Source organism: Typopeltis vanoorti, chromosome 6 (genome assembly GCF_054136105.1).
Source record: "Typopeltis vanoorti isolate ZY-2024b chromosome 6, IOZ_Tvanoo_1.0, whole genome shotgun sequence".
In the NCBI taxonomy this organism is placed as follows: Eukaryota; Metazoa; Arthropoda; class Arachnida; order Uropygi; family Thelyphonidae; genus Typopeltis; species Typopeltis vanoorti.
In genome coordinates, this window is record NC_143554.1 from 137,276,371 (window position 1) to 137,301,521 (window position 25,151).

General features: G+C 35.5%; 1 protein-coding gene across 2 annotated transcripts in view; it reads right to left on the bottom strand.

Moving 5' to 3' along the window:
* Nucleotides 1-1,139: 1,139 nt before the first annotated feature.
* Nucleotides 1,140-25,151, bottom strand: part of LOC150105979 (gustatory receptor for sugar taste 64f-like) — a 35,293-nt gene continuing 11,281 nt past the window's right edge. For both annotated transcript variants that reach the window (XM_090393734.1, XM_090393735.1), the window contains exons 2-4: nucleotides 13,699-13,767; nucleotides 12,445-12,534; nucleotides 1,140-1,282 (exon numbers count right to left, since the gene is read on the bottom strand). In XM_090393734.1, the coding sequence (XP_090249860.1) occupies nucleotides 1,160-1,282; nucleotides 12,445-12,534; nucleotides 13,699-13,767 (282 nt within the window). In that variant the 3' untranslated portion in view covers nucleotides 1,140-1,159. The remainder of the gene's footprint in view (nucleotides 1,283-12,444; nucleotides 12,535-13,698; nucleotides 13,768-25,151) is intronic.

The following is a 25,151-nucleotide window of genomic DNA, read 5'->3' on the forward strand; positions in this document are numbered from 1 at the left end:
CAAGTCCATTTTCGATTGATTTTTTTCTTGAAAAAGCTGTTCGTAATAAAGAGGTTATTTTCTTCTGCGAATTCAATAAGTCTTTCTCCTCTTTTATTCCTCTGTCTAAATCCAAATTTACCGATGGATTTCAGATGGTCATCTCGGCTTCCAATCTTGGCATTAAAGTCACCATTATAATTATGTAGAATTCTTTAGAATTATTTAATGTGGATTCTAATGTTTCATAGAAATCTATCTCTTCATCTGGATGGTCCGTAGTTGGGACGTATATTTGTATAATTTTTAGTTGGTATCTTTTATTTATGAAGAGACTGCAGCTATTCTTGATGTTATTTTATTTACAAACAGGACATTGTGCTTGATTGTTTTATTTATTAGGAATCCTACACCACCAGCTGAGTTTTTGTCGCAAAAACTGTACGATTTAATTATTGTTAAAGCATATAACATTAAATATGAGGCGTTCTTCGTTTAAAATATATACACAGACCGACCACTGCATTAGAAACCTTTATGTAGATGTACGTAAACGTCACTTACGCAGTATATATGCAAAATACTTCGTCACTTCCATCGTGTTTTCTAGGCAAGTATTTATGAATGCTGCTTAATTAATAATCAACAGTTTTGATCACAATCGTGAGATATCCGGTATGTTTAATCAGTGAGAAAATAACCTACTTTTTTTGATTCTGGTACTATGACAATCTGTCAGGAACGAGATCGCTGGTCTGAGAAGGCTTATATGGACAAACAGAATTTCCTGTGCACAGCAGTTGATAGAAGCATTTAATGAAGGCTGTTCCCGATCCATATCTCACCGAACTATGCGCAGGGAATTGAAGAGGATCGATATTCGCTGTCCCATGCCTACACGGAGATCAACTGATTACTGAGAAGTTTCTAATTCAATGGCTGCATTTGTCGAAAGAAACCTCGTTATATCCGTTAGACTTGGAACGGATTCTGATTTTGCATTGTATTTACTTTGATCATGTGGGGGGGGGTAGAGATTATCTAATCAGTATGATCACAGCGCATATTAGAAATTATAATTGAATTGTAAAATTACTTCTGTGTTCTTTCTACGATCTCTTATGCATTGTCCTTTTCATCTAAAATATATAAGTGCAGAATGTTTCACAATTCTTTTAATTTAAATATTTAACAACTGAGAGACGTTATGAAATACAGAAACGAAGCAATCCCTGTTAGCTTTTTCTTCACCATTATAAAACTGTATGAGGACGATGGTGTAAGTCACAATGCTACCAAATATCTGAAACAAAAATGAAGTCTTTATTTAGTTTTTCGCTCAATTCATGAAATTATTATAAAAATACGTTTAGAAAAAATATCCATATAGATAAGAAATGCCATTCTAATACAAAATATCCAGAATTATAATAAGAGTAACCATGAAAATCTCATTAGGGAATGGTGCTGTAAATTCCCAGATCAGTAGTGTGTTGGAGATAGCTATTGTATCAACTAAGTCGCTGCTTAGCTATCATATACAATCGAAACTTCAATTTTTGTATTTACGCAATCGTTTGATTGCTGATAATAATTCAGTTGTTTAATCAGTGCTAGATCTTCTGTGGTTCAAATTTAAAATTGGTCATTTAAACTTTTGGTCAAATCTACACTTTTTCAAAACATTATCTGCAGCACAAAAGGCTCAGAATCATGCGCCTTAAAAGGAGAATGCATGCGTTTAATATAAAATAAATAATCTTTAATTTCGCTGGTTAATATTAAGGAGAATCATAATAATAGATCCACCACCGACTAATCGAAATTATTAGAAAATAGCACAAATAGCCTTGTATCTAAAAATTATGAACTCATCACTATGATGACAAAATATGACTGAAATTTATATTAATGGCTCAGTGTCTGCGATCAACACAGTAGTAACAAATTGCATTCTCAAAGCAGAACAGCATCACAGTGTCCATCGTATAACCACCGTCTCTTAAATGAGAAGCAACTCAGTAAAGTTTGGCCATATTTTAAACAAGTTTAATTATTTTGGCTTACTTTCTCAGTTTCGAAAGTCAATTTCTTTCTTTCCGTTTTAGTAAGAAGGATAAGGAGTTTACACGATCATTGCTTGTAAAATTATTATGGGCAGATCGGACATTATGCAGAAATTAGAAGAGAATAATATATGAATTATTTACGAATTCATCAATATGGAAAGTCAGGGCTTGAAGATCATGCCTCGGCTGTTCATTGCATGAAACGTCTTTTAAATAATCTTCTCGTGCGTTCGCCATACGTATTTGTGGTTGTTTAAATTGTTTATTTCACGGACAGGAAAAGTTGTCGTTCGCAATAGGACGATATAAATAATACAGAATGATATATAAATTCCTAGAAACTTAAACTGTTTTTATATAAAAAGCTGGCATGTTTATCCCTGTGGAAGTGACGTTTGCACCCATAGCGTCAGGCTGCCAGAAGAAAACGGTTCTCAATTCGAATCTAGTCGCGACTAGAGGAACTTTTTCTAAGTCCTTTCTTCGACCGATTCTGAGTTTGTCGATCACTGACTCCGTCAATCGGGTTTTTTCTCGGGAAACTGGTGCCAAAAACTCAAGCAAAGGGACCGTACAACCTACACTATTTCAGACAAAAATTTATATGCTGTTAGGCTAAGCGACCATGAGATGGCGGCACTTATCAGCAGCCTTTCTTCACCTGATGTTACGTATAATTAGAGTCTTGGGCCAGCTATTGCTGATCGGCTACCTGTGGAGACCGAACTTCCTCCTCAGTCCCCAAAATTTAGATAGGACTGAAACAGCTTCGCCTACTTTCTATAGAGGAATAAAAGGCGTTAGCGGATTTTATTTTATTAATTTATTTACTATTTAAATATGTTATAAAATTCTGTAAAGAAAATACATGTTACGTTTATTATTTTGGAGAGTATATTAGTAGAGTAGCTTGATGTATCCCTTGATGCAGGTAGGCAAATAAAGTCTTCCCCATTCCCTCTAAACACTTGCATTTTTAATCGTGCGACTTGGAAAAATCAATAATATAACATAGACGATATTCAGTATTAACAGTTAAGATTACAATCATCAGATGATATCAGTTGTCTCCTGTATTATATATTCATTTCTGGTGTATCTCTAACTACCCACAGTAAGTTCACGTAACTCTACCCACAGTAAGCAGAAATGAACTCAACTATCAATGACTAAGGGTAAGGAGAGGATGCCTAACAATTTCTGAAAGTTGGTAAACTAAAATAATTACGTTTAAATTAGCTTTTGGGAGATAAAAAAGGTGTTAGAGGATTATTCATTTATTTCCTGATTTCAAAGGAATGAGACAAATTACACCGATAAAGTGTGCAAAAATATGCATTATCGCATCTATCTGAAACTATCCAATAAACAATGTCCAAAGTCTAACAGATAAGAAGCAAAGTAAAAGCAAGGATTTAAAAAGAACATAAACTATTTTAAAAAAATATCTTATAGCCTAATCAAACATTTACATTTACCTCGATTGCATTCTTTTGGAGTTAAAGGCATATGAATAAATTTCCTCTTCTCTTCCTCTCCTACTCTCTCTCTCTCTCTCTCTCTCTCTCTCTCTCAAACACACAAATGGACAAAATGCTACAAGTAATCATTTTAGAAACACCTGAAAATTAAATTGTCATTTAGATATTCTATTCGGCAAATAAATAATAAAAGTCACTACCCTCTATTATTTATTTATTTATTAGCCGGTTCCCGACGACTTAGTTGATCTTTGGCATGGGGAAGTAAAGTTCTCTCGAAATCTCGAGTTTTTAATACCCAACAACTGAACAAAATCGATTGCAGAGTTCATAGTATTTCAGACAATAATACTGTATGTTATAGTTTAGGAATCACGAGATGGTAGGAGTTATCTGCAGTATGACCCTTAGATAGTCTTGGGTCAGCCGTCAGTGGCAGTTAAGGGTAGAGACGATTGGCCATTCAAAAAAAAGGGTTAAAGCGAAAACGGCCTCAACTAATTGCATTTAAGAATAAAAAGTGTTAGTGGATTTATTTGAAATAGCATTACAACCTTTGTAAATAGAAACAAAAGTATTATTTCAATATAGCCAAGCTGACAGAATTAATACCAGTGATAGAAGTGATATTCAATAAATTAACAATGATAGCATTCACTTCACTTCAAAATGCAGAAACTTACCGAAATTTAATAAGTTCATGAAAATGATCTTATCCATTGACTTGCGCATGCGTAACGATGGGTGTCAAAATAGCACTGTTCACAGTGTACAGTGTTATTTTTGACTTTCTGAAGTCATGTTTTTCATTCTTTTGCTACAGAAATTCAAGCAGCGGATAGAATACACGTGAACAGTATTATTGGAAATCGGATGTATGTTAATTAAGAAATAAAGCAGTAATATGAAAGGAACACATTTCATCAGAAATGTACTTCCTTTCGGACGTGATATTGCTTATCTTCTTAGGTTTGGCTCCCGCTGATGAGACCTCAATAAAGGTCGGAACAGTATGGATAGTGGACCCATAATGCACAGCGATGTACACCTCCGAAAGGAAGTATCTATTACATTATAGGATACGAAGGCAATTGACATGAAGTCAACAACCTCTATATAAAATTAGCCTAGTTGTGAAGATATTTTACGCGCAAACTTTGTTTAAACTTGGGTAAAAGGTTAAATAAGAATATAAACTCGGCAAGTGTAATCTACTTTTTAATCAAGTGAAAAACTTTCACTTGGTTAAAAAGTAGAAGCAGAGACAAAACGTTTACTCATGCTGCAAAGTTATACAGCGTATATGTATGAGAAGTTGCAAGAAAAACTGCAAGAGAGAGAGATGAATTGAAAGAAGGATTCCAATCGCATGGACCCTTAAGTCATCAGATTTTTACTCTTCTGTTCAAGGCAGTACTTAAACGTTTCCCTAGGGAGCGGGATCCGAGGCGCTAGAGTGCTCCAAGCTCCCTTCATCGTTTGGGGACCTTAAATTGGTCCTTATTTTTCGGTACCCCCAGCTAGAGCCTCGTGCGCCTGTGCATAAGTACGGCCTGCTTCTGTGTTATACTAAGTTGCAATGGAAAGTAATCCTCTCAAAATACCTGAGCGGAGTTTGAGTACCAACATAATTTTTTTTATTTACTTTTTACTATTCTATTTTTAATTTAATTTTTTTTTTTATGAGTACATTTGAAATGTACTCCACTAAAGTATTGTGAGGTTCTGTATCTAGAAGTACAGATCCTGTAATTCTATTTACGTTAGTCGTTTGGAATAAATTTTATTTAGTTGGTAGTAATTATTCCAGACAAGCTGTGATATTATTTGACATTGGTATAAATGTCTATGAAAAAAATTCATACTGATTTTTGTTGGAAATGCGAACAGATCCAAAGCTACATGAAATAAATAAATAAGTGCACTCCTTAAGGGTGGAAACAGTCAATTTCCACATTAGCCATCACTAATAGTTGTCCCAAGGCTATCAAGTGATTTCACATACAGCTGAGAAAGAGCATGGGCGAGTGTCACTTCGTACTCCTTAAATATACTATACTATTATCTGAATTAGTGTGTGTGTTCTTCGCTCAATTTTGTTGAAAGGCAAGGTTATATTTTAAAATTTTTAATACATTATAAGAACCCTGCTTACCTGTGCCACAGATCGACCAACTCAGGAACCAACTAAAAAAAGAAAGGCTATGTGATAATCATGGTTAAGTTAAGACAATCACAAAGTCCGCAGCGATATTCGAACTTGCGACCTATTGGTTGGAGAGCATACACTAACCACTCGGCTAACCAGGCCAGCGAAATGCCTCACTAAAGTTCCTTTAGTCATTAAACTAGAATCTTAGACTTATTTCATATCTATATAGATGAAATAGTAAAGAAATGGAAGAAAAATATAAAACTCCAAAGTGAACTCCAAAGATCAATATACGCTTTAAACATAAGTGCAAACAAAATTGGAATGCAAATATCAACAGACAAAACAAAATTCATGGCTTTTAAAGGACCACTTTATTTTTGACCATTTCTAGTCAGAAATAAAATCATGATTGAAAAAATATTTTTAGAACAAATCAGCTGCTTCAAACACCTTGGATGTTCAATATCACATACAAAACAAGCTGACATTGACTTTAGAAGGTTTGAAATTTTGAATCAAAATTTCAAACCCTCTAAAGACAATAGGAATGACCTCTAATAATTTCAAACATAACCAAGTTCAAAAACATACAAGAACAAGAGTTGATAAAGTTTTGGCAAGACACTCTCTACTGTGCGAAAGTGAATTACGGAGCATTGAAACAAAAAAAAAAGAGTAGAAATTGGATAAATGAAATTCCTGCGGACGGCAGGATGTACTCTCTGAGACAAAAAAAAAAAAAAGTACAGAAATGCGTAAAGAAATAAAAATACATTCCGTAATGAAGAAAGTATATGAATACCGAAAAAGGTGGACTGAACATATCGAAAGAATAGAAAATTCAATTGTACTCAAATAAATACTCCGATACCACCCAGTTGGAGGATATACACCCTCTGTCCAAAAAAGAAACAGAACTTTTCGAAAATTGAAGAAACTAGTGGTGCCACCTGATGTATCTTTTTGTGGTTGAAAGAGGTAATCTTCATTAGTGTTGTGTCAACTGTTTATGACATTTGTTTGATTAGAAGCCGAGTTATAGTGCCAAGAGTGACAGTGTGTCTTGACGAACTGTCGGAAAATGAGTTTCAAACAGAGACCTGCGATTGACTTTTGTGTTAAACTTGGTAAACGTTTTACAAAAAAAAAAGCATCAAATACTTCAAAAAGCATACGGTGATGAATGCTTATCCCGTACTCAAGTTTACGATTGGTTTAAGCGATTTCAATGTGGTCATGAGATGCTTGAGGAAAAGCTGGGCCGTCCAAAAACTGGACTTTAACATCTACAAACTGCGTATTTCATCAAAGAAAACCGAAATCGTCTGTGAGATTGATTGAAGATGAATTGAGGATTCCAAAATCAACTGTGCAGAACATTTTGACCGAGAATTTGGGCCTTCGTAAATTGAATTCGTAATTTGTTCCCCACAAGTTGACAGACGACCAAAAAAAGTATCGAATTGAACACTGCAAGGACCTCATTAAAACCGCTCATAAGGACTCAAACTTCCTTGAAACGATCGTTACTGGTGATAAAACATGGTTTTTTGAGTATGAGCCCGAAACAAAGTGCCAGAATGGAGTGGAGACCACCATCCCAAAAAGCGTCGCTTGGAGAAGTCAAAAGTAAAGACAATGCTGATTTGTTTCTACGATTCCAAGGGCATCATCTACGAAGAATTCATTCTGCCTGGCCAAGAGGTTAATGGTGAGTTTTATGTCGAAGTTTTCAAGCGATTGATAGCGAGAATTCGTCACGTACTGCATGAATATCGTGACGACCGACCGTTCGTCAAAACACACTGTCACTCTTGGTACTATAACTCGGCTTCCAATTAAACAAATATCATAAACAGTTGACAGAACACTAATGAAGGATGCTGCTTTCGACAACAAAAATATACAACAGGTGGCGCTACTAGTTTCTTCAATTTTCGAAAAGTTCTGTTTCTTTTTTGGACAGGGGGGGGGGTGTAGAAGTCAGGGACGACCAAGGAAAAGATGGAATCAGACTGGAACAGGCGCCACTGGGCCTAAATCCCTGAGAGAATGATGATGATGATGATGATGACTAGAATCAAATTATAACAGTCTTCTGGTAATATAACCCTATGGAAACAAATGCCAATTCCCAGGGCCACATACTGCCCTCGAGACAGCATGCTTTTTTTTTTTTTTGCTAACAATTTTTTCTTTCAATCTAGAGCAGTTATTTTCGCAAAGTGTGGTGCAGTAAGTACTAGTCTTAAACAAAACAAAACAAAACAAAAAAAAAAAACTACAGATCCTTAGAAGGGGAAAAAAAGGAAATTCAAATATGGCATATGAGATGCCTGCAGTGAAAACAAAACTAAAATCAATAAAAATTCAAATGAAAAGACGGAAATGTATTTATTGACATAAATGTGACAGTTATTTATTTAAATGAATAAGAAGTGTATAGACACATACAAAATATCAACGGGCTTTGATTAGGAATGGCCAGTTGCCTAATCGATATCAAATACTAGTAAATATATTAGATAATATCATTATCATGGAATCTTCGAATATCTGAAAAATAATTTTCATAATTTTAAAGTAGTATATCATTCTTCAAACTATTTTGTCATTATATCTATATCTATATCTACATCTATATTATTATAGATAATTTTACTAATCTTACCAACCTGTTTATTTAATTCAAGAAACTACATACATGCATGAATATATGTAATTATAGGTGATTGGTAGGAAACAATTATACTGAAAATATCGGTCCCCGCTTTTGTAAAGATTAGGAGAAGCTGATGAGCTTATCATAAACATTGTGGAGGCAAAATATGGTGAACCCAAGAATGGTGTCAGTCTTCTTTCCTCATTAAAAAAAAATAATAATAAAAAAGGGTCATGCAACTTATTTCACTTACAATGATATTCTGTGTGCTTTTGCGTCTGTGATACAGCAGGAAGAACGATTGTCCTTTGGTTAAAGAGATTCGAATGAAGGATCCTAAAGAATGTGTTCCAGACCTTTTCTATTGAATACAAACATTCAGACTCAAACATAACGGTGTTTTTATCCCAAAGAAAAAAGGAATGATGAACACAAAGAACAGACACATAATATACTTACCTCAGTTTCTTCGTTAATTCTTTAAATAACTCAACTCATTCTGTAGTTTTGCCATGCTGAATTTGTCTCGAGATGTGAGCTTTCTATCTGATATCAGCTTCAAGCACATCACAGTCTTCTTTAAAGTTCTTCACTATCTGAAAGCACTTTCCCACATTTCATTAACATTATTATGCTACTGACAGAAAAACATTTCTTCAAGTTAAATGAAACTTTTACATTCGAATGCAGTTGCCACATCTACCATTGAAACAATACTAAAACAGAATTTCAGTGTGGTCAATGTGGGCCTCATGAGATGAGGACTCATTGATTGAGGTCCACATTAACCCACACAATGCTTGTCACACTCTCCTTAAATAGATTCGCTGACAAATCAGAACAGCTCCTGGCAATCCATTTCACTCTCTTAGTGATCTATTAGCAAAATATGAGTCCTCACATATCCAAGTTTACCTTGCTTCCAAGGTCCTTCTTCCCATCTTTTATGTTAGTAGCGAAACATTTATTTTGCATCTGTCATATAAAACCCCCTTATTAATTCGCATGCATCATCCACATATATCCTCGTTTTCGTCTATGAAACTTTTTTTTCTACAAACTTATAAATTCATCCTTATAGATTAAAATGTCTGTGTGCGATGCTCTAAAGTGATGTAAAATGATGTAACTATAAAGCCATTCCTTTATAGTTACTCATTCATAATCATTCTTTCTTTTGCTAGCCCAGCAGTAAAAGAAATCTTTGGGATTTCTTTCAGCCTATTCGACACTAATTTTACTCATAATTTAGTCCTGTTTTAATATGTTGGCCATTCTTTTCTACGCTTTGTACTACTCACTAGCTTGCTCACTATATTTCTGCTTAAATTGCTTTCGCAACATTTTTCATTTTATTCTTCTTAATTCTGATAATGCAGGGTCTCATTTAGGGATGACAACCTTTCATGGGCGGAGTCACATAAAAAAACCCACCCATCCACCACACACACACACTACTAACGTCATTCCCTTACCGTTATAGATACCATGTTACTGATCCAAGCAGCTTTCTACGTTTGTCATAATCACTCACTCTTCCATGAAAGCTTTACATGCTGAGCCATTCCATGTTAGAACTGTATAATTATTCTCCTCAACTGGGTACAAAGTGGTTGCGAACAAGCTTTTAATATTATTTCCAGATACAGCGCAATCAAACCCATAATTCATTCAATCACACGTTATTTTAGGTAATTTTCCCTCAGTATTTTTCCTAAGCCATTCACATCTTCCTTTGAAATCACAGATCTATAGCAACAACAACTATATATTTTGTCCCGTTAGCTTTTACCTATTTCTTTGTCCTCTATGAAAATATAGCATTTCTTAAATTCCATCCTTTTGACTACCTCCTCCATGCAAGACTTCCCACCGATATCTATACTTTTTTGGCCAAACTAGATGATTAATACCAATTCTCTTTTTACACCATAATAGCCCTATTTACTTTTATTCTGCACTTCCATTCGTCTACTGACAATATTTTCTCCAGACATTTTATTACAATGTCATTCAAGTTCAATCATTAAGATATGCCCATTCATCAAATCTATTCCACACATCTATACACCATTTCTCCTAAACAGGTTAAGTTACGCATTGTCTCATTTACTTCGCGGTCCTTCTCAAATTACAGCTAACATTTCTGTGCAACAGACTTTGCCTTTCGGTCTTGTATTTCACTAATTTCAGTAACTCTTTCCTACCCTCTAGTTCCATACTTATAGCCTTTCAGTTATAATTCGTGCTAATAGCTCACTTCTTCTTTCATCTTCGTTCCAATACATACTGTGAGTTCAATGCTCTCTCTCTCTCTCTCTCTCTCTCTCTCTCTCTCTCTCTCTCTCTCTCCCTCTCCACATACACTTTTTAGTCATTTTATTACTCTAAGTTCATCATAATGCAAATAAATAAATATTCAGATATGAACACTTTAATTCAAAGAAATATCCAAATTAAAAATAATAATAATAATAATATGTTGTTGTTGTTGTCTTGTCCTTTGAAGAGTCTTAGATGTTTCCTTGTGCTCCTTGTACTACTTTGGCTATGTCGATGATTTTGTTCGCATAGAGCTGTTGTTCAGGATTAGGATCTATTTCTTGCAAGGCTGCTGTAATTCCTGGACAGGTAAAGATGTGAGTTGGTGTCAGTTCAGTATTGGAGCAGTTGTTGCAGTTTCTATATGTTCTCGTATCATCTGTATTGATCTTCATTCCTCTATAATGTCCTGTTCGTAGTCTTGCTATCGTGTGGAGGTCTTTCTGTCAGCACTGATTTCGGGAATTTGATGTTGTATCACTGATTTCAGTGGAATTAGTTTAGCTTTTGATAGTGCGTTGGCATCAGCAAGAATTATCATGTGAGTTTCTTGGTTGAGTTCTCTGGCTTCTTTTACTAATTTATCAGCTGCTTCATTGTAATCAGTGCCTACATGAGCAGGAATCAATTGTAAAATGCAACTTTTTCCTAAACACTTTAGTCGATTTAAGAGTTTATTGATGTCTTGTGTGAGCTTGGTATTGTCATTTTTGATTGCCTCCATAGCTGATCTTGAGTCACTGTAAATTATAATTCCTTCAGATTGTTGACATGATGATAGTTTTAAGTAGACTTCAAGTGATTTATTTATTGCGTAGAGTTCGCTGGTAAAATTGGAAGCGATTCTCTCAGATCCAACTTTTATTGAAAGTTTTTCACCTTTCGGGAGTAGAAGGAGAAGAACCAGTGCTTCCATTAATCATATTGGTGTCTGACGATCCATCAGTATAACAAATAACCTGTTTGGAGGATGAAAGAAGGTTGATAGTATTTAGGTCTTTTTCTTTGAACATTTCTTTTGGTTCGTTTTTTTTGTGCAGAGTTTGGTAAGGTTTAGATTTATGTAGGTATTTGAAGGAAACGACTGGAAAATAGAGGTTCTTTGTTTATGTGGGCATTTAGCTAATCAAGACCTATTTCCTTCCTGATAGTGAAGTTGATGATCTGCGAAGTCTGCATTTTTGATTCCAATGTTCATAAGTTTTTAGGGAGATATGATCGCTTTGGTAGCTTCTGATATTATTTATGAATTTTATGGTGGCAAATTTTCATCTCTCCTCCAGCAGGTCAAGCCCACATTCCTGTTGTGCTCTGATGTTAGTGGATGAAACTGCACCAATGATAATTTTGGATGTTTTTGCTTGTATTTTGTCTAATATTTTCTTTACCGATGAGGCTGAAGGTGACCAGATAGGTGTTGCTTATTCCATTATTGGCCTTATTAGTGTAGTGTAAGTAGTTTTGAGGATTTTTGACTTTGTGCCCCAATTTGTTCCACAAAGTCTTTTCTGTATATTTAATGTTTTTAGAGCTCTGCTGGAAGTGTTGTGCAAAACTTAATTCCTGATCAAGCGTAATACCAAGGTATTTTGGATTTGTGACTTTTTCAATTAGCTTGGTGTTGTTCATGACTTTGGGATTGTAGGAATGTCTATTTTTCCTGTCAGTACTAAGGTGCTTAGTTTTGTTTTGTCTGGGTTGATTTTGAGTTTAAGTTCTTTAATAATTATTTAATTAAGTTCTTTAATAAGTTCTTTAATAATAATAATATCTTACTGCTAATACGGCTGGACGACCCACTCTGAAAAATTTGGAGCCAGTTAAACACGGATCGCATGCCAAACAAGTAGACTGGAAAGCTGATACCTAAATAGCGAAAATAAAATAATGTCAGTAGGTTAACCTTAATCATGAACTTTACAGACAATAAGAAGCAAAACTTAAATTAAGAGCTAGAGACCGTAGAGGTCCCTAGCGTAGAATATTTCACTCATCTTTTTACCTACGTGTTAGGCTTAACACCTGTCATCCAAGTAAGTTGGCTTTAAATGAAAACCTAATTAATACTATTTGGAATTTAAAATTGAGATCCCATTCAAATACACTATCACATGATATTACGGAAGGTTCATCCTATCTGCAAAGTCTGTATATCTGTGAACTGTGTATGTATTCGTCTAAATTTTTCTAGCGCTAGAACCAAAATTGGAAGCGATTGTTAAGTCTGTATTTGCACCACATTCTGTTAAAGCTGTAAAGCAATTAAAGAAAATGATATTGTCTGCTGTAGAGATTTTACTACAGGTAGAATCAACCACGAGTCAATAAGAATATGCCCAATAATAATCTGGTATTTCGACTTGAAGAATGACAAGACAGTCATTCAAATAGAATTCGATAGATTTTATCGTCTGTTCGTAGTATATGAGGGTGTTGAAGTTATATCCGCAGGCGATAAGCATTAACACACTTTTAATTTTATACATTAAGCATTTGGGATAGTTTTGCTGAAACATAGGCAATATATGGAAAAGAATAGGCAAATAAAATAAAAATAAATTGGTGACATCCCAACTTGTGTTAATTTGTATGCTAATTTTTTTACTAACGTTCCAATGTTGGTAAACAAATTGACATGAGGATTCACTAAGATATCAAGTGCATGAAGATCGATTTTGCAGATAACAGAAACGAAGTTTTAAGAATTTTAAAAAGGCGACACGTTAGTAATTAGCGAAAACAGTATTCTAAGCGTGAAGAATAAGAGCGCAAAGTAGCTAAAGCGACCGCCATGCGCAGAGCGATTGTACAGTACATTGCATGTAATGTAATACATACAGTATTTGGAACTTCTGCTTGGTCCAGTAATTACAAGTTTCGCTACAGCCTTTAAAACTTCCTCTGTCGTGTACTGTATGTTTGTTAACAAAATAAATAGAACGACGAATATCAATTAGTTTCCTTATCGGAATGTCCAGCAATTAGTTTCGAATTATTAGTTTGTCTTTCGAATTCTTATTCTAATCTTACCTGTTCGCATTCTTCAATACTAAGAAACCGTAAAGGCATCTCGGCAAGTTGTATTCGCGCTTCCTGAGCCTGAAATAACAAGCGAATTAATTTTTGCGCATTCATTTTTTCTTCTTTTTTGTTAATTAGCTCTTAATTCTCAAAATTATTATTATTTCAATAAAATAAAATAAAAATAAATAAAAAGTTTTTATTAGTTTTTAAATAGTGAAAAAGTTTTAACTATTTGAACATGAAGAACAATTATTACAACCATATAACGACTTTCAACTACCGACTATATGACTATATATTTCGGTAGAGGCCTTGTTTGTATAAATGATGGATGGTGCTGCTGCGTGAGCGGATTGTCCTCCCACTTTCAGTCCTTGGACTCCTTGGAGGGGTAACGTAATAATAATTATAACAATATTAAAATTATTGTACTGTAATTAATAAGCTGCTGATGATCTCCATTACGTAATGTCTGCAGGAGGATGAAATTTTCAAAATTCTTCAAAATTTTAAGAACCGGTTAGTGCGAGCAGGCAGCACACTACTGGTGACATCTTTCAACAGTATGGCAAGCATAAGCACACCCTGCTTCCGGTAGTGTATTTGCTCCTGGGATGGATCGGAAATGGTTCCCCTAAAGAAAAAAAAAAGAAAAACAAACCATCCTTCATGATTCCAAAATACGGACAAAGGGGTGAGAGGGCACCGCTCACTCAACCCACGTTACGGCACTGAGTACAACTTTGTCTGTCCAAAGATATGGTTGCATATCTTTAGCTGGCCAATTAAATAGTGCACGAGGGATTTCCGAAAAGTAAGGTAACATAACACCCACACTATGGTGGAGATATGTGGACGATATTTTTATTGCTTGGAACCACACAAAAAAGGACCTGTTAAACTTCCTAAACAAGATCAACTCTTTACACCACACAATCAAATTTACTCTAGAACTTGAAAAAGATAACCAACTACCATTTCTGGACACTTTAATTAAGAAGCTAACGAATGGTGGTATCAACCTTTCAGTTTACCGCAAACCTACCAATACAGGACGTTATTTGCATTTCACTTCCTCCCACCACATTTCTCAGAAACTTAGCATTGTGCATATGCTGAAGAACCGTGCTTCTCTCCTTACAACAGAGCAACAGGACCTCCAGGAAGAACTATCCCTGATATCTAACAACCTTACCATGAATGGATTTTCTCGAAGACTCGTCCACAAGATACTTTTCTCTGACCCCCCACAAAGACAACGAGATGACATACGTTATATTTCTACCATCGTCATTCCTTACTTAGGGACAGTTTCCAATAAGATTGCAAGACTCCTTAGACCACATAAAATAAGGGCTTTTAAACCGACAGAAATGATTAGACAATTCTTAAGATCTCCAAAGGATAACCATCCTTTCTTCAAATATGCTGGAGTTTACCACATACCCTGCTCGTGCGGCTTGAGTTATATCGGCCAGACTTCAAGGAGCCTTGAAATTAGGCAAAAATAACACATTGGTGACGTCAATAATAACAGAGAAGAAAAATCGGGGCTAGCTTTTCACTTCTCAAGAACGAACCATGTCATACAGTGGGATAGAAGCACAATTCTTTATATAGAGGAGGACTTCCGCTCCCGATTTATTAAAGAAGCCACAGCAGTTGCCCGCTGTACACAAAACCTTAACAGGAACCAAGTACTAATCTTTCGCGTGATCTGGAAGACCCTTATTAGATCTCTTAACTCACCAGAACTGAATTACAGTGCCAACGATAGAACGTTCCTAAATAACAAATGAGATCATGCACGCTCAATGCATGTTTTGTACGCGCTATGTTCTTTTGTCTAATATAATTTGAATCGGTTGATTATAGTTTGTAATAGATTTTTACTTTTTAGTACCTTACCCTGAAGATGCCAACAGCCTTAGTTGGTGAAACTAGTTGGTAAAGCATAGTTGTGTATTATATGTACTTGATCAATATAGTCCCATTAGAAGTCTTTTTATAACTGTTATGGTCAAGAAAATTAACATTTTTTAACATATTTTTCTTTCTTAATAATGGTGAAAGGGAATGAGATAAAAATCGGTGGACAGACAGACCCGTTAATGACGTTCAAAAAGACCGCCATTGCAGTGCGGCATTACTTATACCTAACAGTTAATTTCAGTTGCAAGATGCCTGCTACCGTGCGAGTTTAGTGCAAAACAAGCATCCGTGAAGTTATTCGGTTTTTTTTTTTTTTTTTTGTGTTGTTGTTGTTGTTGCTTTTGCAAGCAAAAGGGGCTTCACCAAGTGATGATATTTACCGTGAACTGGTTGCTGTGTAGACGAAAAGGTGATGTCAAATAAGCAGATGCGTTTTGGTACAATGAATTTAAAGCGGGCCGTGTTTACATTGAAGATTGACATTGGGCGCGCAGACCTTCATCGAGCAAGAAAGAAGGCAGCATTTCGTGCATTAAGGGCATCGTTCTTGAAGACCGGAGAGTGAAACTGCGTGAAATTGCACAAGTTGTGAACTTGAGTAAGGCCACTGTTTACGAAATTGTTCACGTTGTCCTTGGCGTTCGAAAGGCGTGCTCTCGATGGGTGTCCGGACAATTGTCAGAGGAACCCAAGACGACATGAATGGGATATGTTTGGAAAGTCTGTTGCGATATAGCGACAAAAGCGATGATTTTCTCCTTCGCCTAGTCACAGGAGACAAAACATGAGTTGACTTTATCCCGGAGAGCAAACAAGACTTCGTGACCTGAAAACGTCCTCAATCTTCTGTACGCAAAAAAATTCAAAACCTTTCCCACTCTCCGAAAAGTCATGGCCACAGTGGCCCACCAAGGCTCTATTCGTGGACTCCTCACCCAAGGGAGGAGCAATCAATGCAGAACTTTATTGTGCAACGTTGGACAAACTGAAATCCAACATTCGACGCAAACGACCAGGACTCCTGACAAGCGGCGTGATTTTGGTGCACGAGAAACTACACAATGCACACTACTCGTTATTTCTCGGTGTATAATTTCAACTTATTATTAAACATCCTTGAGAAAAAAAAAATTATGTTACGTTACTTTTCAGAAGCCTCGCGAGGTGTGTGTGTGTGTGTGTGTGTGTGTGTGTGTGTGTGTGTGTGTGTGTGTGTGTGTGTGTGTGTGTGTGTGTGTGTGTGTGTGTGTGTGTGTGTGTGTGTGTGTGTGTGTGTGTGTGTGTGTGTGTGTGTGTGTGTGTGTGTGTGTGTGTGTGTGTGTGTGTGTGTGTGTGTGTGTGTGTGTGTGTGTGTGTGTGTGTGTGTGTGTGTGTGTGTGTGTGTGTGTGTGTGTGTGTGTGTGTGTGTGTGTGTGTGTGTCCATATTATATCCAACTATTTATCTGCATATTTCGGTATAAATATTTTTATCCATTCAGAGCAGTGGCGGCCGGTGAAAATTTTAACTGGGGTGCTGCATATACAAAAAAAAAAAAAAAAAAAAAAAAAAACTTTTTTTTTCCTAATCAGTAAAGAATTTATAATAAATAAATTTACATATTGAAAATTGCTTTATTAAAATTATTTCATCCTCACCACGAACAAACACCAATAATAAAAGTTTCGTAGCAATAGCAATGACAAGCTCAAACAAATATCGGCGTTAGATCGCACTGCATTTGTTTCGTGTAACGATAATTAAAAAAATATAATTATTTTCATATGTACAACAGTGACACTCATCATAATTCAGCCTTGTATCTATAATAAATAAATAATTATATGTCATTTTAACAAAATAAAATAAGATTGACAAAAAATAGTTTACCACGAACACGCACCAATAATGAACGCTTCATATCTCACAGAAATAACGTGCGTAAGCATACTAAAGACGTAACGTGCAATGACAAGCGCAAACTAAGCCTCTAAATCAGGGGTTGCCAAACTTCTTTGACCGTCGACCCCCTTCAAGAGTTTCTTGACTTTTTATCGACACCCTCTATTTTACTATTACGTAATTATAATAGGATAAGCAAAAAAGCTGCTTGTTGGTAAATACATCATTTTGGCCTACTTGGTTGACCTCCGTAACTATTTTCATGACCTTGCTCCATCTTACAGGTCCTATTCATGTCACTGTTCCCACGATTCACTTTTAATTGTTGTCATTCAGGATGGATATAATTCAAGTTAACCGAATTAAATATTACCCGTACAATGATGTCTTATATTTTTCTATCGATCCCTGAGCCCGAATCGAACCCTAACAATGTTATATCGACCACTTTGGCGACCACTGTTCCAAATAGAGCATCTTAGTGCAAGCGAATATCTGCGTTAGATCGCAGTGCATTTGTTTCGTAATTTAAAGCGTTAATCGAACAATTCCAATTATTAACTATTCAATCAATGTCAGAACATAAGCTGTAACCTTTAACATGTTGTAAGCATTGTTATTATTTATATTTAACAAAATTTAAATTTTTCATTTTTTCCTTGGGCGTGCTGCAGTATCGCAGTGCTTATGTACGGGCCGCCACTGATTCAGAGTATGAAGAGAGAGAGAGAAAGTATTATTCATATCTTTATCATTGAGTTATTTCATTAGGCAGATTTATGACTCTCAAATGTCTTTGCCCAAGGACATACCCTACAAAAATCGTCATTAACAATGATGTAAGGAGTTACGAAAGAATAATATAATAATTTTAGCTCATATTAATTATCCAAGTTGTAATTAACCTTACATAACTTTCAAAGGCAAAACAAATGAACGGTCTTTACAAAAAAAAAAAAAAACGTATTTCATATCCGCACAAGAAATTTATAACTTCTGAATTGAAGTAGCGAGAATCATCTGGAAAACTGTTATCAGCTTACTGGCAACTATCGAAAACAATACTGACACACACCGGTCTTATCTTCATTACGTGACGTCAAAACCTAAAGTCAGTTCAAAAAAATTATGGGTCAAATGCGAGATAAGATTATCAATATGGTAACGACCTTGAAAAAGGTCATAGTAAGGAGAGGATACCCTGAAAAGTTGAAAGCACAACTACACTATCAGGAAAATAATTTCGCTTTTTAGCTTATATGACGTGTCGGTAATTATACGATATAAACAGCTTGTTTTTTGACATTTTCATTCGAAAAAACAGGATCTATAAAACAATAAACATGTTTGTTGACTACAGAACGAGTGAAGCATACATATCCTTGGAGAACAGGTACATTTTAAACCATGTGTATATGTATGCGGGCAGGATATACGAGCGCGCATGTCGATTCAATAATTTCTATATCGATGTAAGAGAATAGCTAAATCCTACCCCCCCCCATTTGTTTGTAATTTGAGATTCAATAATAATAATAATAAATAGGTAATAATAGGACATGCTATATATGCAATATATTTATTACAATTTATTCATAAATCATACTGATCGAATTAACCAAATCTGCTTGAGGCAAAAACCTAATAAATTGAAATTTCGTCTGCGAAAAAGTTATCCAACATATACCATCTACTGGCAGCCATTTCAACTCTCCTTTGGAAGATACTGGTTTCAGTATTGCTTATGCTAATGCCATAGTTCGTTTTGATTTTCACTAAACACTGGTCCTTTACTTCAAAATATAATGAATGTGCCAATGTTTTTGATACTGTACATGCAAATCGCCACCTATCCGTGTAATAAAAAAATTTTGTTTATTTGACTTGGCTAAACTGGATGCAATGTAACAATAAGTTCTGTGTATATGTATCAGATAACACTTGGCAGGGTAGTCAGTTAATGTTTCAATGTAAGCAGCACACATTACATTGTCAAGAACGAAATAGGCGAAAGTTATGTCATTGGTGAGATGATCGGCACTGCTTTCAAATTTGGCATCAGAGTCCAACTTACAATTACAAATATAGGAACTGCACTTTCGTACAGGTTGACAAGAAAATATTTTTGATATCAATGTTGATTTTTATCAAAATATTTATGTACAAATTTAAATATCTGGAATATTACATAAGGAAGATATTGAAAACAATTTTCCCGAATTCCTCCTAACTACAGCCTCTGTAACTTTTGTTGAAATTTAAAGGAATGTAAGATAAATTACTTGCAGTTTAAGAAACATTAGGTCCCATTAATTTGGATATAAAATAAAAGCAATTGTGTAAAACGTAGATATTGTAAACAAATTTATTATTTCATTCACAACATATCCCTCTTAATATTACAAATGGGAATTTAAAAAAAAAAATAATAAAAAAAGTCTCTATTTCGACATTTTCATAGGATGAAACCATAAATTCCTGTGAAATTTCAATTAAAGTAGTAGTAATAATAATAATAATAATAATAATAATAATAATAATAATAATAATAATAATAATAATAATAATAAAGAAGGAATAAGGTAATATTTTACAGTGTTCCCTGCCCTGAAACTATAGTGTATTTTTGAATATTAAAATTTTAATATTAATTTATGAGCACATTGACGAGTATTAAATCAGAGCTTTTGGCTGCCACAACACACACATATTTTCAAGACACCGAATAGCATTCAGAAAACAGACGAATAAAATTTAATTATAAAAATTATGGGTGATTATTTTGCAAATTGAATTTCTGTTGTGGAGTTTATTATTACAGTAATGTAATCTACTGCGTTTCAGTCTGTGGAAGTGTCTTTGCTTGAGCGTGTTGTTTTTGTTATGCAGTGTTTTTGTCAGGTGACCTTATCAAGGTTATCTACGCAGTATTTAGTGTGGCGATCTTTAATCGTTGACAACTGCAACAGCCTCTTCCAAACGACTGCCAAGTCTGAAGTTTGTTTACACTGAAACTTCCAAATAATCATGTGACAGACAGATGATAAAAAAGCAAATGATTTTAATTCTTGTTCTTGTTTAACCAAAGAATAAAAATAAACAAAAATAAACTATTCTATGAAAAAAAAAAAAAAAAACTAATTTACCTGAAAACAATATGTCACATTATAACGTAGCGAAAATGAGCCAACTCGAAAGATTAAAAATGAACTTTATTGCAGAATGCTGACCAGAAAACATAGAGAATATTCTGAAAAAAAGACATGACTTTATCGTGTTTATTGCTGTTATTTTATATTGCTACAGCTATATAAAATAATAGCAATAAACACGATAAAGTCATGTCTTTTCGAATTACGAATTCTAAATACTAAAAAATTACAAATCAACGTGTGCTTAGCACGCGTTGATTCGTAATTTTCTGCATTATATCCACTATTATAATGTTTTAGGTCTTATTATTAAGTTCAATAACAAATCAAAAAAGATAAAAATCCTTCATTTAAATAATTTGAAAGTTTTACAAATATAACAATCATCTTTAGCTTCAAAAATTTTAGGTACGATTTCTGGTCAGCATTCTTTCTAATATAAGATTTAAATTAATAATTAATAAATCACAAATAACCCTCGTATAGGAGTATTTAATGAAAGCTGTATCTGACTGTATTACCAGAGTCAGGAGAAGGAATCAGGTAGGAGTAAGATGGATGAATAATATTATTAAGCGAGAGTTGCAGATAAAGAGAAAGTTGTGGTATAAGTATAAAGGAAAAGGTGATGAGCATTCCCATGAACAGTAAAAGATACAGGCAAGAAGGGTAACCTGCATAGTAAGGAAGGCCAAAGCTAATTATGAGAGGAAGCTAGCTGATGAGTTCAAAACAAATCCTAAGGAGTTCTTTCGCTATGTGGCAAGTAAAAGGAGGAATAATTTTGGAAGGATGACTTTAAAAAATGTTGAGGGTAAGGAAATTACAGAAACTAATCAAATAGTTGAGTTGCTTAGTGATCATTTTGTTTTTGTTCTGGATTGTGATACTGCAGTACTGGACGTGTCATTGACTGATGAGAGTCTAGTGATAGAAGAATTTGAGGTGCTTAGTATATTACAGAACCTTAATGCTAACACTGCCATTGGGTTAGATGGCATATCGGCCCATGTTTTAAGGGAATGCGCAAGAGAATTAGCACCTCCTCTAACTTGGCTGTTTAATTTAAGCCTCATTCTGGTAAAGTCCCAATTGAGGGGGAAATTATTCCACTACATAAGGGGGGCTCCAGGACTGAGATAGCAAATTATAGACCAATCAGTATATCGGGAGTGGTGGTTAAGGTTCTGGAGAAATTGATAAAAATTAGAATTCAGGACTGGGTGGACAGCAATATGATACTTTATAAGGGGAAACATGGTTTTTGTGAAAGGTAGATCTTGCCTTAGCAATATGTTCACTTTCTATAATGAAGCAACAATGGAGTTGGATAAAGGAAATTTTTTTTCAGTGATATTACTTTGCAAAAGCATTTGACAAGATTCCACATTGAACTCTGTTGCATAAATTGGAGCAAATGAGTATGGATCCGAGACTAGTGATTTCGATTAGAGGGTGGCTAATGGATAGATATCAAAGAGTGGTTTATGGCGGAGCGGAGTCCAGTAGAAGGCAGGTGACTAGTGGTGTGCCTCAGGGCTCAGTGCTTGGTCATCTGTTATTTAATTTGTACATCAATGATATTGGGAATAAATTGAAAGGAGATATCCACTTGTTTGCTGATGATGCAAAACTGGGAAGAGCAATAGTTGATTCAGATGATGTGGATATCTTACAGGATGACTTAAATAGGCTGGTGGTTTGGGCTAAACTAAATGGCTGCCAGTTTAATGTGGCCAAGTGTAAGGTGATGCACTTCGGAAGGATGAGATCACCTGCTGTTTACTATATTGATGGAACTGAACTGCAGGAGGTTGATGAGGTTAGGGACTTGGCAGTTGTTGTAGACAGAGAGCTCAAGTTTCGAGGGCATATTGCAAAGGTTGCCAAAACTTCACATCAGATTACATGGTTATTGAGGAACACACTGACAAGCAGGGATAAGGAAGTGATTGTCCCACTTTATAAAGCATTAATAAGACCTCATTTGGACTATTGTGCACAGATCTGGTCTCACCTGGATTTCTTGGTGATGTGGAAATGGTGGAGAGGATTCAGAAGCAGATTACGAAAATTGTTGCAGGCCTATGGGATGTCTCCTACGAGGATAGATTGATGGTCTGTGAACTTCAAAAACTAGTTGATAGACGTATCAGATGAGATATGATAGAGGCATATAAATTATTAAAAGGGTTTTATAGGATTGATACTGATAACCTTTTTAAGACCAGTGAAGGAAAGGAGAGAACGAGGGGTCATCCCTGGAGATTGTGTAAGAGTGTGGTTAACAAGGGTGTTAGGACTAGATTTTTTGCTTGGAGGGTTGTAAATGGGTGGAATGCGTTGCCAGAGGTGGTTGTGAATGCTTCATCTGTGAATCAGTTTAAGGGGAAGTATGACAGGTATTGTGTGAATAGCGGTTAGTATGTCAATGTTGGGTCTCCCGCGATGAGTCTTTTGACTCCATGGAGGCACCTTACATAATAATAATAATAATAACAACAACAACAACACGGTAGTTACTTTCCTAAAAAATGCTGTGGGAAACCGCATTATATGGGGGAAAAAAAAACAAGAAGAGAAAGACCTGTCTCACTGGCAATTCGAACTTGTGGTGTGTATCCGCATTTTAAAATCTGAAGTTTAGTAATGCATATCCGAAAAAATTTATAAGCGATCAAGTACAAACCAGAATAACTTTATAAAAAAAAGTCACGGATGGACTGAACGCTTCGAACTCCCGTACCATGTTATAAGTTATTTGGTTGCAATCACCCACACGCACCCACACATCAACTACAGCTGTGTGTGTGTGTGTGTGTGTGTGTGTGTGTGTGTGTGTGTGTGTGTGTGTGTGTGTGTGTGTGTGTGTGTGTGTGTGTGTGTGTGTGTGTGTGTGTGTGTGTGTGTGTGTGTGTGTGTGTGTGTGTGACACCTGCAGGGAGTCCAAAGACTGATCGAGGGCGAGCACCTACTCTACAACTCTGTCCCCACCACTCAATCCACCAACTACAACGAACTACAAATGCTATCATCATCTACACCAACGCCATCTACTGTCCACCACCACTAGTACTACTTTCACAGACAATCACAAACATCCATGCCCACGGCAAGATTCAAACCAGCAGCCTTTTGGCTGGAGAGCGGATACGCCAACCAGTAGGCATCCACCCCATAGAATCGAAGTTCATGGAATGAAAGAAGAGGAATTCGATGACTTTGAAAAAGCTGGGCAGTAAATGGATGTTATTCTGCTGCTATTTGTAATCTTACAGTTTTGGATGAAAATAGAAAGGAGTGATAGTAATCAGTTCAATAGAGCATTGTAAATGGAAGAGACATAAGGCAGAAATAGAAGCTCTATGAGAGGGTGATTGGAATGAATCTGTAAGAAAGGAATAATCATATTGTCCTCTTCTCGATAGAATTAGGCATTCTTAGAGAGGGCTTAAATGTGCCATCCCAAATGCACATTTTGGATGGAGGAGTTTTCCAAGGTTGGGCTGATTTGGGGTTTATTGCTTTCAAATGGTATTTGACACGATATTTGAAAATCAATTACGAAAATTGAAGCCAATGGGAATAAACCTGAAGCTAGTGACAGCAAGTAAGAATGTGGCTGATGGACAGACTTCAAAGGCTAGTATGCAGAGAATTAAAATCCAAGACAAGGAAGGTGACAGTGGTATGCCACAGAGTCCTATACTTGGAAGAGTATAGGATTCTGTGAACCCCTATACTCGTTCCTGTTTGATTTTATATTATTGATATAGGTAATGATTCGTGGCGGAATATTTTCCAGTTGTTTGCAGATTATGCAAAGCTGAGAAGGACAATAATTAAAATAACGATGATATCGATGTCGTGCAGGATGAGTTAAACAGAGTGACAATAAGATAATGCACTTCGTGATCAAAAGATTACATGATAAGTGTTACATTTATGTAACTGAACTGTGAGAAATTGATGCGTTTAGGATTTGAGGGTGGAAATGGTGGATGTACAGGAATTTTCGGTTAGGAGGGCATATTGTAAATTTGGCAAAATTGCTCAGAGGAGCATTATGATGTTAAAAAACACACACCGACAAATAAAGATGAGGCTATTGCCTCATCTTTTGATAATGGTGATGTGAGCAATTGTTAATGTAGTCCTTCCGCAATGAGTCTTCACCGGGCCCTTTCGTCGACAGTGCTTTCTATTTCTTCTAATCATTGTGGTGAAACTCGAATGTAAACTTATTTTTCTACAGTGGAGATTTCATCGATTAGTTAAATTTCGCTTTCATGAAAATGAGCTAATTTTACCAGATTTTTTTAGTAGGGATTTTAGTCATTTTGTATTTTTGATAAAGTATTCCACCTTGGTTAAATTCATTGAAACTGATCGACAATTTACGACATAATTAACGAACAATTGTGTGGAAGAAAGTCACAGTGAGTGGTAAATTTTCTAACTGTACTGGTCTTTGAAAAGGCCTTTAGATGGGCTC